Here is a 15727-nt window from a genome sequence, read left to right as displayed (position 1 = left end):
TAGAACAGTTTGAGGACAAAACAGAATTAGTTGGCTCTGGCCACCATTAGCTTTGGCTCCCTGCTGTCTGCCAATCCAAACGGGCACCAGCCACTACTGGGAAACAAGGCCAGGGGTGGCCCCCAGTGGCCCTTGATCATGTGAAAAACCCTTCATGTGAGTTAACATGTGAAAGTGGCACACACCAAATTATCCTCTTCTGTGCTTCTGAAAGTGGCGAATTCTCCACAACTCCTGCTTTTCAGAATATAAGCACAAGAGAGAAGCCAGGCAAACGTCACACAGTTCTAATCATAATAGAATGACCCGTCTTGGATAATGTCTTAATAGGGAATTGTACATTGTGTAACTCCTAGCCATACAATGGTTTTCCTCCAGCTAGTGTGCTTGCTATGTAGGCAAGTGCTTTTCGGTAAAACTGCACAGCCAGGAAAGTTGCTCCCATCATGTCCCAGAACTAAAAACTGGGATGCAACAAGTCTTCGTGGAAAGCAAAACTTGTGTGTGTGTGTGTGTGTGTGTGTGTGTGTGTGTGTGTGAGAGAGAGAGAGAGAGAGAGAGAGAGAGAAACTCAACAAGCAGCACACAGAGAAGATGGTTTAATGAGGCATGTTTAGTACGAAAGCTTTGGAAAGCACAGTGGTCAGAGTTTGAATTTGTGTGTGCACGCACATGCCCACAAATGCCGAGTGCTTGGATTACTCCGTCCGTAAGCTGTAAACACAAAAAGCAGCCTGTTCAACAAGTCACTGAAATAGAAATGCTGGCCTTTGTGGAATCACATACTGTATGTATGCTCCTTGAAGCACAACTGCTGTTTGCTTTGCAGCCAGTGCCAAAAGCTGCCAGCCTGAAGCCAGGAAAGCAGCGGTGGTGGGGGTGGGGGTGGAGTAAAAGCCTTCAACAGCTGTGTATGACTAGGGCTCCTGTTTCCCATTCTGTCTGCCATTTCTTAATGCTGTTGTTTAAACCTTCTCTTTGAGCCCGCCTGAGGTTGACAGCCATGAGGCTGATCCTGTGATTAGATTAAAGTTAGCAGTAGCTCTTGCTACCTTTCTTGCACGATAGAGGTGTATTTAATTTCCTGCATTTATGCACAGTCCATAGGTCCATATTCAAGGCTACAGTTCTGTTGTGCTCATATTCAGTGCTTTTTAAGAGGGAAAAAGGTGTCAGTACTCACCATGAAGTTGTTATAGTAAGTGCTACACTTTTAACATTTGGGGGGGGGGGAATGGTGCTGGAACTCCGTACCCTTGAGTATCTCCAGAAAAAATACTGCCATCCTGTACTGCATTTTTCCAGCTTTGGAAGTACTATATTTTACATTTTGTGTGTGTGTGTGTGTGTGTGCGTGCGTGCAATTTTTCGCACAAGTTGCACATTAATTGCCATTATGATCACCATGTGTCAGGAGGACCACCAGCTGGTAAAGTAATTTGTGTAAAGCAGTCAGTGATGAGTGATCCAAATCAGTTAGCCGTTATGCCTGTTGTTGCAGCCACAAAGTAGAATGAGCCTTCTGGCGAACACCAGAAATCTCCTACAGCAGGGCCTGCTATTTTGTAAAGCATTTTTAGTTTGATGTTCATTAGCTGTGTAGTCAATTGGTTCTAAAAATAGTTCAGCGCTTGTACCTGCCTTTGCATGAGGAGGCTTAATCTTGCGCCAGCCTGGTCTTCTCTGTCGAGAAGAGTGAGGAGGTCGGACTTGTAGGGACAAGTAAAAGTGCCCTTGGCTCCCCTGAGAACCACTGTGATTACAAGCTTGAATTCTTGCCTTGCCTGTTGTGCAGGCATTGCCTCGGTGCACTGAATAGCAGGCAAGAAAATATGCTCAATTTTGGCCAGTTGCTAAAATGACTGATGAGCAACTTAGATCTGTTTGCTATTAACCCCAGTTCAAAAAGCCCCAGTAACTTGAAATTATAAAGGGACTAGTAGAAGTATGGTACAAAAGCAAAAGCTGAAGTGATGCGTGCATCATGTGAAGCCACCCACCATCTCTGACCTCCTTGTGCTCAGAGCGATGCCAGCTGCTTCCACAGCCTGGTCGTTGTGGTTCAAAATGTATGCTAGTGACTGCTTTGGTAAATGGCTTTCACGGCCTCTCCCCCCTCCCCCCCAAAAACCCCCAGTTTAATATGAGAGAAGTGTTGTGTATTAATACAGATGTTTTCTGTGAGCTAACGACTGTTTGCCCTCTGCTCTGCAGATTGGTAGGGACCCAGGTGGCACTGTGGGTTAAACCACAGAGTCTAGGGCTTGCTGATCAGAAGGTCGGCGGTTCGAATCCCTGCAACGGAGTGAGCTCCTGTTGCTCGGTCCCAGCTCCTGCCCACCTAGCAGTTCAAAAGCACATCAAAGTGCAAGTAGATAAATAGGGACCGCTCTGGCGGGAAGGTAAACAGTGTTTCCGTGCGCTGCTCTGGTTCACCAGAAGCAGCTTTGTCATACTGGCCACATGACCTGGAAGCTGTCTGCGGACAAACGCCGGCTCCCTCGGCCTATAGAGCGAGATGAGCGCTGCAACCCCAGAGTCGGACACGACTGGACCTGATGGTCAGGGGCCCCTTTACCTTTACCTTACTGCAGATTGGTAATTTGCACATACCATTTTAATGCATGAAGGGTTAACATTTCCTGTAGCACAGCTCTGAGATTGAGTTTACAACTTATTGAGTGGCAAAAAGGCACCCGTAAGAAACGCTCTTCAGGTTTTCTGTGCTCACCAGATTTCTGAGCACAGGCTGTTGTTATGTAATGAATATATTGCTAAAATGCCAAAATAGGCTTCTAAGAGGATGGAGAAATAGAGAGAGCATTTTTACCTTAAGGAAAAGTTGCAATTCTATAAAGATACTATTACATGCTGCCCACTATTGCTCTCTCTTAACAAGCAGTAATTAAAAACAATTTCTCATGCTAGCTACCACACCCTTCTCCTTCTTAGTGCAAGGAATGCTCCAAGGCAGTGGTTCCCAACAGGTGGTCCGGGGACCCCCAGGGGTCCGCGAGCTATGCCAGAGGGGTCCTCAAGATGCTATTAGAATAAAAAATATATTAAATATATTTCGTATGATAACAGGTTTTTTTTTTTTTTGGCCGCTTCCTGCATGAGCAGAGTCTAGCGCAAAACTAGAATTAGATAGAGGCAGTAGTTCTGCTGTATGCCGTTAGACGGCGCTTTACAAACACTACTGTTTTGCAAAGAGGCAGCACGCGTATTCTACCAACGCTCACCTCCCCAAGATGCTTTGTGCGCGTCGGCTTCATTTGTGCGCTACTGCACAGGTACCCTGTCTTCTCCATTCCCCTCCCTCCTCCCTGGCGTGCGCTGCCTCTTTGCAAAACAGTAGTGTTTGTAAACAAGAAACTTGGAAATAAGGCAATGAAAAAGATCCTTCCATTTGCAACCACATATCGGTGTGAGCAAGCATTTTCTTCCATGTGTTTCATGAAAAACAAATATAGGAATTGGCTCGACATGCGGTCGGATTTCGGAGTGAAAGTTTCAAGTTTGGAACCTAATATTTCAGAAATAATGAACTCAAAGGACAGATTTAACTCATCTCATTAAGAACTGAAAATTAAAACTAACTGTATACTGATGGAGTACTCTGTTGTAACTGTAAAAAACATATAAATATAAAATATAAAAAGACTCTTAATTTGGCTCTAACTTTTTAATTTTAGGATTAGGAATTAATGGGGGTCCTTGTCACAATAGCGGCTCGATGAGGGGTCCTCGAGAAAATTTTGTTGGGAACCCCTGCTCCAAGGCATGACTTTCAAGGAAACAGAGCATGCTTGAAGGAGCCTTCAAGGCTGCCCCAGTAGACCAGCGAATGCACCGGGCTGACTTCCGCACCGGGCTGACTTTCTACGGTAGCAGTTTGATCAGTCACATGGTTTTTCTGTTTAGATGCACATAGGAGGGACCTCTTTGCCATAGCTATACTTTAGAATTCAGATTGGCTGAACGCTGCAGAGACCTAATTGGCCAGATAACAATAGGTGGAACAAAATGTTTGCAGAGCTTCTCTAAATATATTTAGAAGTGTAAAATGTGTATGGGACAGGAAGGAGCATGGTGCTTTGAACTCTAGGGATACAACAGCAGCAGTAGCAGCAGCAGCAGCAGCAGCAGCAACAACAACAATAGCCTTTACTTGACATTCTCCTTGCGCGGCCTGTGACCCAGCCCAGCACCCCTTGTGGACTAGTACCCACGTCATGGGGCTACCTTTGAAGATGGGAAACTGCAGCTAGTGCAGAATTTAGGGGCTGGAAGGTTATTGGCTGGAAGTAGGTTTGATTGTATCCATCTCTTCCATGCTGCCCACTATTGCTGTATAATTTCTGGCCTACAAATCAGCTGGTGTGTGATGGCCGCATTAGAAACAACCGTGAAGGTGGGGGGAATGGTCATGGATAACCCAGGCACCCCCAAACTCGACCCTCCAGATGTTTTGGGACTACAACTCCCATCATCCCTGACCACTGGTCCTGTTAGCTAGGGATGATGGGAGTTGTAGTCCCAAAACATCTGGAGGGCTGAGTTTGGGGGTGCCTGGTATAACCCATTTGACGTGCAAATATGCCCGTTTTTGACACATGCCTATTTTGACTTTCCCCTTTTCACAAGCTTGTTTACATGAATTGGGCCTCTGGAGTTTTACATCTTGGCTAGCATGACTTAATGTATGAGAATTTCTAATCCAGATAAGTCTGTTTTGCCAGCGTTGCTTTCCATATGCTCTTCTGCCTCCTTCCACTTTCCCTTCCCTCAGATGCAAACATCTGCATGCTGCCTCTGCTAGGCCAGGGAAGAGTAAAAACTAGCCGTAAGCAAAGCAAGCCCACCCACCCCCTTCACAACAATACTTGGGGTGTGGGGGGGGAGCTGTGCATAAATATCCAATCTCTGCAGTGGCACAGACGTGCTGTGACTTCTTATGAATGTTGCACCATGAATATTAAGTTGCATTCCTGCACATTCAGAGGCTGTTGCCCTGATCCTGCACACGCTGGAAATGAAGGGAAGGGGAAAGGCCCGTTAGGGTGTCTAATTCCTGTTAAGAATACAAAGTTTTCTCCTGCGGTGTGTTCTCTAGGATTTTGTCCACTGGCTTTTAATGTCTTCTCTGCAGAGACATGCAGTGACTTAAAAAAAGGAAAGAATCAGACTGACTGACTGACTCCTGCTTGGCTAGGCCAGATTTCAATGCCTTGGCTTTCAAAGGCTTCTGTCCTTTCTAATCACACCCCCATGTTAACACCAGATCCCATTCTTCAAGCAGGATTTGTTAACTTCAGGGGAAGGCACCTGATTAATGGCAGAGATCCTGTCGAACACAACCTCTCTTAAAAAGAAAAAGGAAAAAAGAAATTTCTTGTAGGAGACTGGAGCAATTAGAACCTGTCCTTAATCCCTTTTTATGTAGCTAAATACATTCAAGAGAGGGCAATTTAATATGACAACAAAGGTGATGTCAAGTTTCTGTCTTCATTACATTAAATGTTCTTCATTTTAAAGCCTAATTTCCAGAACTGAGACATTTTGCTGGAGCTCCAGAGTCCTTGTTCTCTGAAGGGGGGAAAAATCAACCTCCACCACCAGCTTGGCCTTAATTATACAGCTTGTCTAGTTAACAGCTTGTCACTTTTTCTTTCTCTTATTGTTCATATTGAATAGTCATTTATTAGTGTCATTAGCTTTCCTTTCCTGAAGGGCAAGTAAACAAAAGCCTATCTTCTGAGAACTGATCAAAACCTCTGTTAGAATTAATTCTCAGGCAGGGAAAATTAGCATTTTGCACCTCTTCCATTTTTATTCCTAGGTGTGCATTTCTTTTTACATTTTTGAGCTGGCATCGTAGAGCTGTCTAAAACCTATCAAATGGCCTAGCTTGCTTGTCGACTCCCACCCAGGTCTACATTTTCAGAACTGATTGGTGACAGGGCTTCCAAGCACATTATTGAATGGGAATTTCACATGCTGCTGCTTGCTATACTATTACTACTACTGCCTCAGTGTTTTGGCCCTAAAACAGGACCACACGAGGCTCTGAAAAAGCACAAGCTATTATGTGGTTGGGATAGTCCTTCCCTATCATCTAGGCCTTAGAGTTGGCATCAGACTCTGAGGTGAAAATCTCTAGAAGATCTTTGTTGAATGATGGCTCTAGTAAAAGCACTTAGCCAGTATAAAATTCCTGCAAATAAAATAATAATAATAATAATAATAATAATAATAATAATAATAATAATAATAATATTCCACTGTGATGTGGCAGAAGGACGAGCAGGAAACTGACAAAAGATTTTCAGGGGAGGAGGAGGAGACAAGAGGACTATGACTGTTGGAAGATGAATTCTCAAACTCACAAGAGTCAGGTGGTTTGGGAAGTCATTGGAAATTAAACAAAGGGTCTGCTGGTTTCTCTGTAAGGTTTCCAGACTCAAAAGAGAGCAGGGCAATTAAAGGCACAGAAGTCCTGTCCACTATTGAGTCTGGCAACCCTAGTCATGGAGGTAGTGACCCTGAAGAGGGTTCAGATCTAGTGCCCTGTGGTCTTTGGAAGGGTCACTGTGGTCTATTGTCCAGTAAGGACTCCCCCACACTTCTGGTTTCCCTGTTGTTTACAGATGAATCAGAGCAAATGTCCATCAGGTTTCCTCTGGATTGACGTTGGCTCTGATTTAGCGCTAAAGAGCGGGGTTTTGTGGGGAAAGTGGTGGGGCAAAAGCAGAACTGCTTGAACCCATATCTACGTAGTAGGCACGGGACAAATGGAAAACGTGATTGGACTCATGCTTTCTAGGCATGGGGCAAGCTGAAGTGTGGCTGAGCGCAAAATCTTACTGGTTCATGACCCTGCCACACACAAAGGGCTAACAGCATTGATGGTGTAACTGAGCCCTGACATGAAACATCAACAACAGCCAGTGCTGTTGCTAAATGTGCTTTTATTTGCCTCCCTTGTTCAAGGGTGCTTCCAGAAGTTGTCTGAATATTGTAAATGGAGGACCACTGAGGTATCTCACAAACAGGTCAATAGGCTTCATAATAACAGCAATGACAAAACAGCGACATACGGTAAATGTTACTGCATTAGAAAGCGTTTCAATACATAAAATGTAGCAACATTACTCTTCCTGGCAATAGCAAAAATAGCAGAGGAGTTTGAACAGTTCTGCCTTGGTCCTAGCTGTTCCTGCTGTGTCTGCTGCACATTAGCCAAGGATCAAGTAAGTGTGATCAAATATATTCGTCTTGACTTCCCCCACAAACCACTGCCCTATTGACATCACCAGTCAGACAGCAATTCCTCCTGTGGTGTTATTCAGCTTCTCCTCCTCCTGCAGTTTCTGACAAGGCTTCCAAGGCAGGGGAGCTGGAAACACTCCTCCCGTGATGTTACGGCATGTAAGTCGTCATGACCAAAGTTAGGTCATTGAGAAGAGCCTTAACTGTATTTTGCAACATATCGTTGATTAAGAATCTGATTTAGTGTAGGCTTCCTTCAGCAAGAAACATGGCAGCTGCTGCCTCAAGACGTATGCTCATGTTATGGCTGCCATGTGGGAGCTGCTTTAAACGCCTTAGAGGTGGGCCTCTCCACATGTCAAGCTGAAGGAATATAAAGCTCTCTTCACTGCACTGCAATGGAGGCCTTGCTTGCAGCCCCACCACTCTTTGTTGTTTGAGGAGCAGTGTTGTTGGGAGGTAGCCTTATCGGTAGTGGCCCCCACATTGCAGAATGGCCTCCCTTCTGAGGAGCCTCTTGTGTGCCAGCATTGTCAACTTTTTGATGATTGGTCAAGACACACCTCTTTACCCAGGTCTTGGGTTGAATAAGGTGTCTTCCCTCTGACTATATTGCTGTTCTCTGCTGCTGCTTCATTCATTTTGTTATTGGTTAGTTTTGTAGTTTTGCTGTTACAATTTTAGTTTGAATTGTGCTTGCTTCAATTGTGACAGTTTTGGTGGGCTGTAAGTACAAAACAAACAAATAATGAGTATTTAAAGTTGTGAAAACATGGGCTTTTATGCTTATGGTGGAGTCATCATGTGACAAGTTATTTGTTTATTGACAGCTTTTATATGCCACCCAAACAATGGGTAGCTTACAAGTAATGAAAGCATTAAAATCCATGAACTGCAGAACTATAGAAACATTAAATAAATTCCAACGTGAAAAACGTTCAGCAGCAGAACAATGTCACTAAAACTCATCTAAATTTCAGTGGATTTAGAAACTTACAAAGCCTGGAAATATAAAAAGTATTCTCTTGGTGCTGTGTAAAGTCCATAGCGAAGACACCTAATTCCAAAATTAGGCTGCCACCACTGAGAAGGCCCTTTCCACATGTTGAGCTTCACTTGGTGGGGACACCTGGAGAAATTCCTCTTTTTCTGCAGGCATTACTCCCAGTCCAATTCAATCGCTCAAAAATTAGCAAAGGCAGGCAGTGCTGAGGCAAAGGAACTACCCAACTATTTCACATTGAGTAGAACTCAAGTATGCCTTTGCTTGGCACCTGCAGTCCTTCTCTGAATGGTTGTTTGAATAGTCCTGAAAAAAGTCATTCTCTGAGGTTCAGATCACATGGGCCTGGGATATGAGTTTCACATTCCGAGCCAGTATTCACATGCAATTGGAAAATCTAGACTCTATTGCTTACACGCTATGTGCTTGCAATGTATAGAATTCGTTATGACCGTCCACTGAGCCCCTCCCTGTACTTAGTTTAGTTCCAGGGAGCTTCCTACTTGAGGTTTAGCTGCTGGAAGATCAGGAATAGCAGGTATCAGGCATGCAGCTACGCATGTTTGCTCTGAAGCAGCTTCCACTATGTCCAATGGAAGTGACTTCCAGGTTAGTGTGATTTCATTCTTCTTCTTTTTCCAAACATGGCACTTCTCAAATTTTTGTTTTGCAGCCTTTCTGTTATGTACTTCAAAGGTGTGCTCAACACGTGCCATGTGTTCTTTGTGGTTTGCTGCTTTCAGGACCCTGCAGTTTGGCAGAACCACCACTGATATCAGTGGCTGGGAAGGTTTGCGTTGGTTATTTCTTAGCCAGATGAAGGAGCTCAGCAGGGCTGGCGGGTAGCAGTTTCACACACACATGGCAAGCATGCACACTGCCCCTCTCCCTCCACTTAACATTTTGTTGTGTTAGCAGTGGGAGCACTGGCAGTCTCCCCACCTCGCTCTGAAGAAGGACCAAGCGAGACGAGCCAAGACTAATAGAAAACAAAGACAGAGAGTCAAAGGGGCTCACAGGACGTGCTAAGGTTCACAACGATGGAAAAGCATAATGCCCTTGAAATGCAGTGATAGTTCCATTGGAAGCCAGCATCTTCATCAGAACCTGGCACCTACATTTCACACTGGTGCCACTCTGTGGCCCACTTGGCCCAGGCGGTGGCATGCCTAAGGGGCAGGTGTTTCCATATGTCTCCAAACAACTCTTCACAGCCCCTTAGGGCCGCTTAGGGGAGGCATGCAGGAGTATAGACATGCCCATGTGCCTTCTTTTTAAAAAGCTGGACTATGAAAATACCAAATGTTGGTATACTACTTGTGATGCGATACACTTTAGCTGCACAATCGTCACATCTAGACTTCATAATGCAGACAAAGACACTTTCTTTGGAAGCCCTTGGCATAATGACGTGGTCGTACTGTGTGCTCTTTGTATTCTGTGGTAAGCTCTTCTCACTTATTTTGCAGTCCGCTGAGCAGTGGTGTCAAAGGGGCTGTTCTAGGAATTTGGTTCTACTGAAGCTGAGTGAAAAGCCTTTTCGTTCATATGCTGAAATAATTCAGTTGTCTTGAATCCTGCTGCCACAACAAAAAGCAGTTAGATGACATTTCGGTTCTTAAGAAAAGCTCCTTCCTCGTGTTGCGTAGTTTCAGGATGTGATGACTTGCCTGGGAAAAGAGCTGCATTTCATATTGAAATTGTGCGTTGGGAAAGTCTTTGCTCTGAATTACTGTTCTTCTAGGGGTGGTCTTGGTCTGCATAACTGATTTTTTCCCCTTCTTTTGTCCAGCTGCTAATGAGAGGTACAAAGGTTGGTGATGGGCATTCAGATTTATTTTCATTTCCTTCTGCTTTTCTTCAGCCCACATGACGACCAAAGGATTAATAGGCAGGGTATTAGAACAGTGAGCCTTTAAGCTGGTGGGTCCATGCTGCAAGCCAAATGCAGCTGCTGTGGCATCCCATGGATGCAGCTGAAAGCAGGAATGCAGCAGAGACAAAATGCAAAGTAGAAGCAATGGCAATATCTGCTGGAGCAGTACCTGCTATCCTGAGCTCCTTTAGGAGGAGAAGGGCAATATATTAATTTATTAAGTAAATAAAATTTGCCAGTGGGTCTCCCTTTGGGGGTTGGAGGGCAGTTCGGGCCTTACCCATGATGCCTTTTGTTAGGCAGACTAGGCTCAGACCAGTAACTGGGCCAAGGTCGCACTGCCAACTCCATGGTTCATCAAGAATGTGGACTCAGTTCTCCACAGCCCAAGTGCATCATGCTAAGCACTACACTGCTCTTTGCCAGCTCACTATTCTATGGCCCCATCTGCACTATACATCTAAAGCAGTATCATACCACTTGAAACAATCATGACTTTCCCTCAAGAATCCCGGGAACTGTAGTTTGTTAAGGGTGCTGAGAGTTGTTAGGAGGGTCCTATCCTCACAGAACTACAGTTTCCAGAGTGGTTTAACAATCCCTCCTCCCAAGGAACTCTGGAAACCGTAGCTTTATGAGGGGAATAGGGGTCTCTTAACAGCTTTCAGCACCCTTAACAGACTACGGCTCCCAGGAATCTTTTTTGCGGGGCATGTCTATGGACTCTATTTGGGGGTGTGGTTATAGGAGTTGCCACCACTGGTTTAGAGTGAAAGTTGGACTGCCCTATACCATCCTTGATTTTTTGAGCCATTCCCTGTTGTGCTGGGGCCGTGGCAGTTGAAGACCGACATCTTGCTATACAGGACTTGGATTTGCACTAAAACAGACCTTTTGATTCAATACTGTTGACGGCTGCTTCAAGTTACATCTATAAGGGGAAGCACAAGTTGGTGCAATCATCTGTTCTGTTCCCTCTTGCTCCTGCTGAAGCTTTCTTTCCTGATTTGTGCCAAGATTGCCAGCTTCTAGGGATACAATCAGCTCTACTTCTACTGCTAGACTCAACAAGAATCCAGGTTACGAAGATCAGAAAGAAGCTTGAGTTTTTCTCTTTCCCTCTCGTACTGCTGCATTTGTGGCTGGCACTGGCCGGCCTGTTTCCAAAACAACAGCCTGAGGAAGGAAGGTTGGTGGAATGTCAGATTGCGAACAATTTGGGCTAAAGTATGGGCTTGAGGTTTCTGTTTTTGTCCAAATCTTCTCTTCTATTTTTAAACGCTTCCCAAGCTTGATTTCAGAGAAACAATGCCCTTGATTATCTCCATTTGCTGTCGCAATGACACCCAGCAATCCCTTTTCAATTGCAGTACCACCCTAGAGGCTCGCTCTGATTCACTCTCATGTGGGTGCCTGGGCAGTAACTAAATTGCTCTCCTTCGGCAGCTCCTGGACGTTTGACTCCTGGCATTGCAGCTGAAGTCATGTGAGGCATGTAGAGATTTCAAGGCAGTGCACAAGACAAACTTGTTCGTCAAAGAAAGCAGGTGGCCACTGACCTGTGCCTGCTTGCGGTGCTCTCCAAAACACTCCCAGAAAGCTTGATCCATGTCACTGCTCAAATCTTTTATCTCTATTAGGCTGGACTAGTTTGAATAATAAGCCTAAACTATTGTTGCCATATTGGATAAAAGTATGGGAAAGGAAAAATAGGTAAGGTAGGATTGTGCTTTATTACTTTTTTAGGGAACTAACAAACTGGTATGGGAGAATGTGTAAGTTTTTGTGTTGCACATTACTCTTCACTAGACTTGGCTGGCGGATAAAGGAACCACCATTACTCCTAATCAAATCAAACATGCACTGTACAGCATGTTTAATGCCATATCAAACGTTCTTCTGTTTCACCCACATAAATGCTATTTGATCATTATGACTGCAAATACTCTTGCACAGAAAAATGGTTATGGACCTAAATTGCTTATTAGTTGTAGATGAGCTCCACCAGACCATTTTAATCTCTGTCACAGTAATGTGTATTCAGACAACTGGAAGCCTCTGATCTGGTAACTGCTTAAAAGTAGGGGTGGCCTGTATGATTTTGCCCTCAAATCCATGAACTCAGCATCAATCATTTTCTCAGTCCTGTTTACTGCCAACGTTCCCTTATGTGTGGCTACTTCTGTGCTGCTTATATTTTTTTATTGCTGTATTGTGCAAGGTACCCACAATTCCTGGATTTAGTAAATGTTAGAATTTAATCAAGGCTTGAAGAACACAAACCCTGGGCAAGCACCTGGACTCCTGGAATTTTGCACCGCACAGAGGTTGGGGTGGCGTGCAATACTCATGTCAGGAATTGGGTTTCGTGTTTCCAGGATAAAAGGCCTGTGAGCAAGGTGTGCCTGGAGCCGAAATGGAGGGAGGAGCAGCAGCATTCCTGGAGCAGTTCTGGTTGTTGCTCCCAGCAGCAAAGCCCAGCAGCGGACAGAGCAGTAGTGGAACAAAGTAGCTTGACTTCCTGCTTTGGAAAGGAAGTTGTATGAAAACATTATTGTTGAATGTGTACATCAAAAGTTTGCTTGCCTTTTGTTTTTCCAATAGAATTTTGTTCTCATAACAACTTGCAACCTGACTATTACATCTATGCACTTGAATGCAGCAAAATTCTTAAGAACCACCTTGTCAAGTCGACAGTTTACATCAGTGTTTCTCAATCTTTTTTGGGCCACGGCACACTTGTTCCGTGAAAAAAATCACGAGGCACACCACCATTAAAAAGTTAAAAAAATTAACTCTGTGCCGCCCTATATTATAATTATGACTGTAAGAAACACTTGCCAAATATTGCTTTCCGGTGGGTTAGCGTTGTGTATTGGCGGCCGCCAGGCTTGTTTGCACTGAGCTTTGGGAAAGAGGAGGAGAAATATTGCTTTCCGGTGGGTTAGTGTTGTGTTTTGGCGGCCGCCAGGCACGTGACAATGCAAATCGCCCTTCTCGTCGCGGCACACCAGCCAGCGGAACAGCGGTTGAGAAACGCTGGTTTACATGACATCAAAAGTGTGTGTGTGTGTGTGTGTGAGAGAGAGAGAGAGAGATTGATTTGGTTGGCTTGTTGTCTCTGTAAGTGGCCCCAAAGCTGCTAAATATAGGTATCCTGGCTTATCACTTGTGTGTAGGCATGGAATTGACTTGAAATTGGATAGTAGGTTTGACTTAAATGGCTGCCAGTTACATACAGTTGTAACAGACGTTTGTTCAGCCCAGTAGAATTCTTGTGGCATGTCTGTACAGTATTGTTAATTATCAGCGAAAGGGTCTTGGCTTCCCTGAGTTAATCAATGGCTGGGAGAGAAACTGGAAGTGATTTTTGCTGCAGGATGGTGAGATCTACCTGCCTTTGGAAATGGCGGTCCTTCGACCTTAGGTTGTATCAGCAGTTATCTAAATGGAACACTCCTACGGTAGAAGTATTGAGAAAAGTGGGATCTGTCCAAGAGGAGGGGATGTGTTTTATTGTTGTTGACCCAGAGAAATTGTTTTAATGGGAAGATTGCTCCCACTGCAGCCTGTATCTCCTTCCTTTTATTTCCCTGTTGCGTCAATTCCAAGCTGTTACGACAAAGAACTCCTGATGATACAAGTGAGTGAGTGGGGCACATCTAGGCCTAGATGAGGGAAGTTCAGGCCAGAATTCTATGCTAATTTCTGATGTCTAGTGAATTACTCATCTTCAGATTAGTTTGCTGCAATATTGGTATAAAAAGGGTCAAAATCTAAAAATTAAAAGACTATCAAGAGATCGAGGTCTACAAGCACTTCTCCCCATTTTTCCTGACATTCCAACAAGAGAACTGATAATCTTTATAAGTATTTAACTTCTATATGATGTGTGTGTCTATATGTGTATGTAACATATATGAGAGTGGGGAGGGGAAGGGAGAGAGAGAAAGAAAGAGAAAAATACCGTATATTCCGGCGTATAAGACGACTGGGCGTATAAGACGACCCCCAACTTTTCCAGTTAAAATATAGAGTTTGGGATATACTCGCCGTATAAGAAATACGACCCGGCGTATAAGACGACCCCCGACTTTTGAGAAGATTTTCCTTGGTTAAAAAGTAGTCTTATATGTAGGAATATACAGTATATAAATGCAGAAGCCAATGCCGGTATCCTCTGCACAGTTAGGCACCTTCAACCTTCAGCCTATAGTCAGTTGGATAAAAGCAATTTAACTGTGCAGGACAGTAGCCAAAGAAACTATCTGGGCAATTAAAAAACCCACCAAAAACATTTGTTAATGTATAGATAGTTTGTTAGAAACAAACACGTATACAATAGCCTGAGAAATAGCCTGTTAAAATAGAATTTCCCCCTTTTATACAAGGGATATGATTTGGCTCCAACTCTTCAACTTGCATGCAATACAGAAAGGAGAAAGGATTTCAGGCTAGTAACTTGATCTACCCTAAATAGTAGATGAGTCATTCGGAATGATCATGTGCTGATGTATCTGTTAAGGATGCTCTACGTGGACAGTTCCAATAAACACATTTACATATCACAAAACACACTCCAGGCTTACAGTTTCTTAAAAACTCTAAAATCCGCAATTGGGCAATACCTTTATTGGGACCAATCAAAATGTAACGAAGTGTGTTATTTTAACATTTTTTTTTTTAAAAAAAACCCTCATCTTTTGACCAAATGGGCCCTTCTGGGAGCATATATGCTTTTTGTTTCTTTTTTCTTTTTACTGTAATACTACGGTAGTATGTGGGCACCCTCATACCTGCTATTTGAATTGCTTATTATTATTATTATTATTATTATTATTTAAACATTATGGCTATTCTTTCCGAAAGATTCTCGTTTTACACCTCCCCACACCGCACCCCCCATACATTAAAAAACTCAAGCCCTTTTAAAAAACTGACTTTTCCCACTGTCTTCCAAAATCCCAGCAAAAATAATGAGAAAAGGTCTATGTGGAGCAGTCTTTTCTGCTTATACCCCCCCCCCCCAAATGCATGTTTGCTTCAGGGTCAATTTTGGATAGCCCATGTTGCATTACTCCAGCAGCTTTCTCAGTCAGGAAAGGTCCTTCTGTAAAGATGTGGTGATGGAGGACCCCTCTACATATAGAAAAGAGCACTTCCGAGAGTTGAGGTGTTTATATGAATTACTTTTCAGGTAGACCACAGTGGGGGGGAGGGGTTAACCCTAAGCCAGGGCAACTCCCGCTTTGTGTGTATGTGGCTTACGAAAATCACTGAACTTCAGTGGCTGTTGAGCACCTAACCCTCTCAGCAAATCCCAGCTTTTGTGTTTCAGCAAAGCAAATAATTGCCAGCTTCTCGGGTCCAGGCTTATGTGAAAAGGGAGTCTGTTATAACAGCAGTGAAGTGGAATAGCCTATGTTTAGGAAGGGTGTAGTAGGTTTGCCAAAGAGAAGTTTTGTTTCAATGCAAACTCCTGATGGCCTCCCTTTTACCTTTTCTTATTCCCTGCTCCGCCTCAGGGCTGTTATTGGTGCCTAAAATAATACTGTATTGTGTTTTTTTTTCTAATA

General features: G+C 43.9%; 1 protein-coding gene across 4 annotated transcripts in view; it reads left to right on the top strand.

Annotated features, from left to right (window-relative positions):
- ACOT11 (acyl-CoA thioesterase 11) overlaps nucleotides 1-15727 on the top strand; it is a 113887-nt gene that overhangs the window by 57088 nt on the left and 41072 nt on the right. Inside the window, exon 1 of one of the 4 annotated variants that reach the window (XM_035121601.2) lies at nucleotides 4567-8884. The exons of 2 other annotated variants lie outside the window; for them this stretch is intronic. In XM_035121601.2, coding sequence (XP_034977492.1) covers nucleotides 8861-8884 — 24 coding nt within the window. In that variant the 5' untranslated portion in view covers nucleotides 4567-8860. One more of the 4 variants, XM_035121603.2, reaches the window with a different exon arrangement.

Source organism: Zootoca vivipara, chromosome 7, assembly GCF_963506605.1.
Source record: "Zootoca vivipara chromosome 7, rZooViv1.1, whole genome shotgun sequence".
NCBI lineage: Eukaryota > Metazoa > Chordata > Lepidosauria > Squamata > Lacertidae > Zootoca > Zootoca vivipara.
Note: the sequence above shows the minus strand (reverse complement) of the source record. Positions and strands in the feature narration are given on the sequence as shown.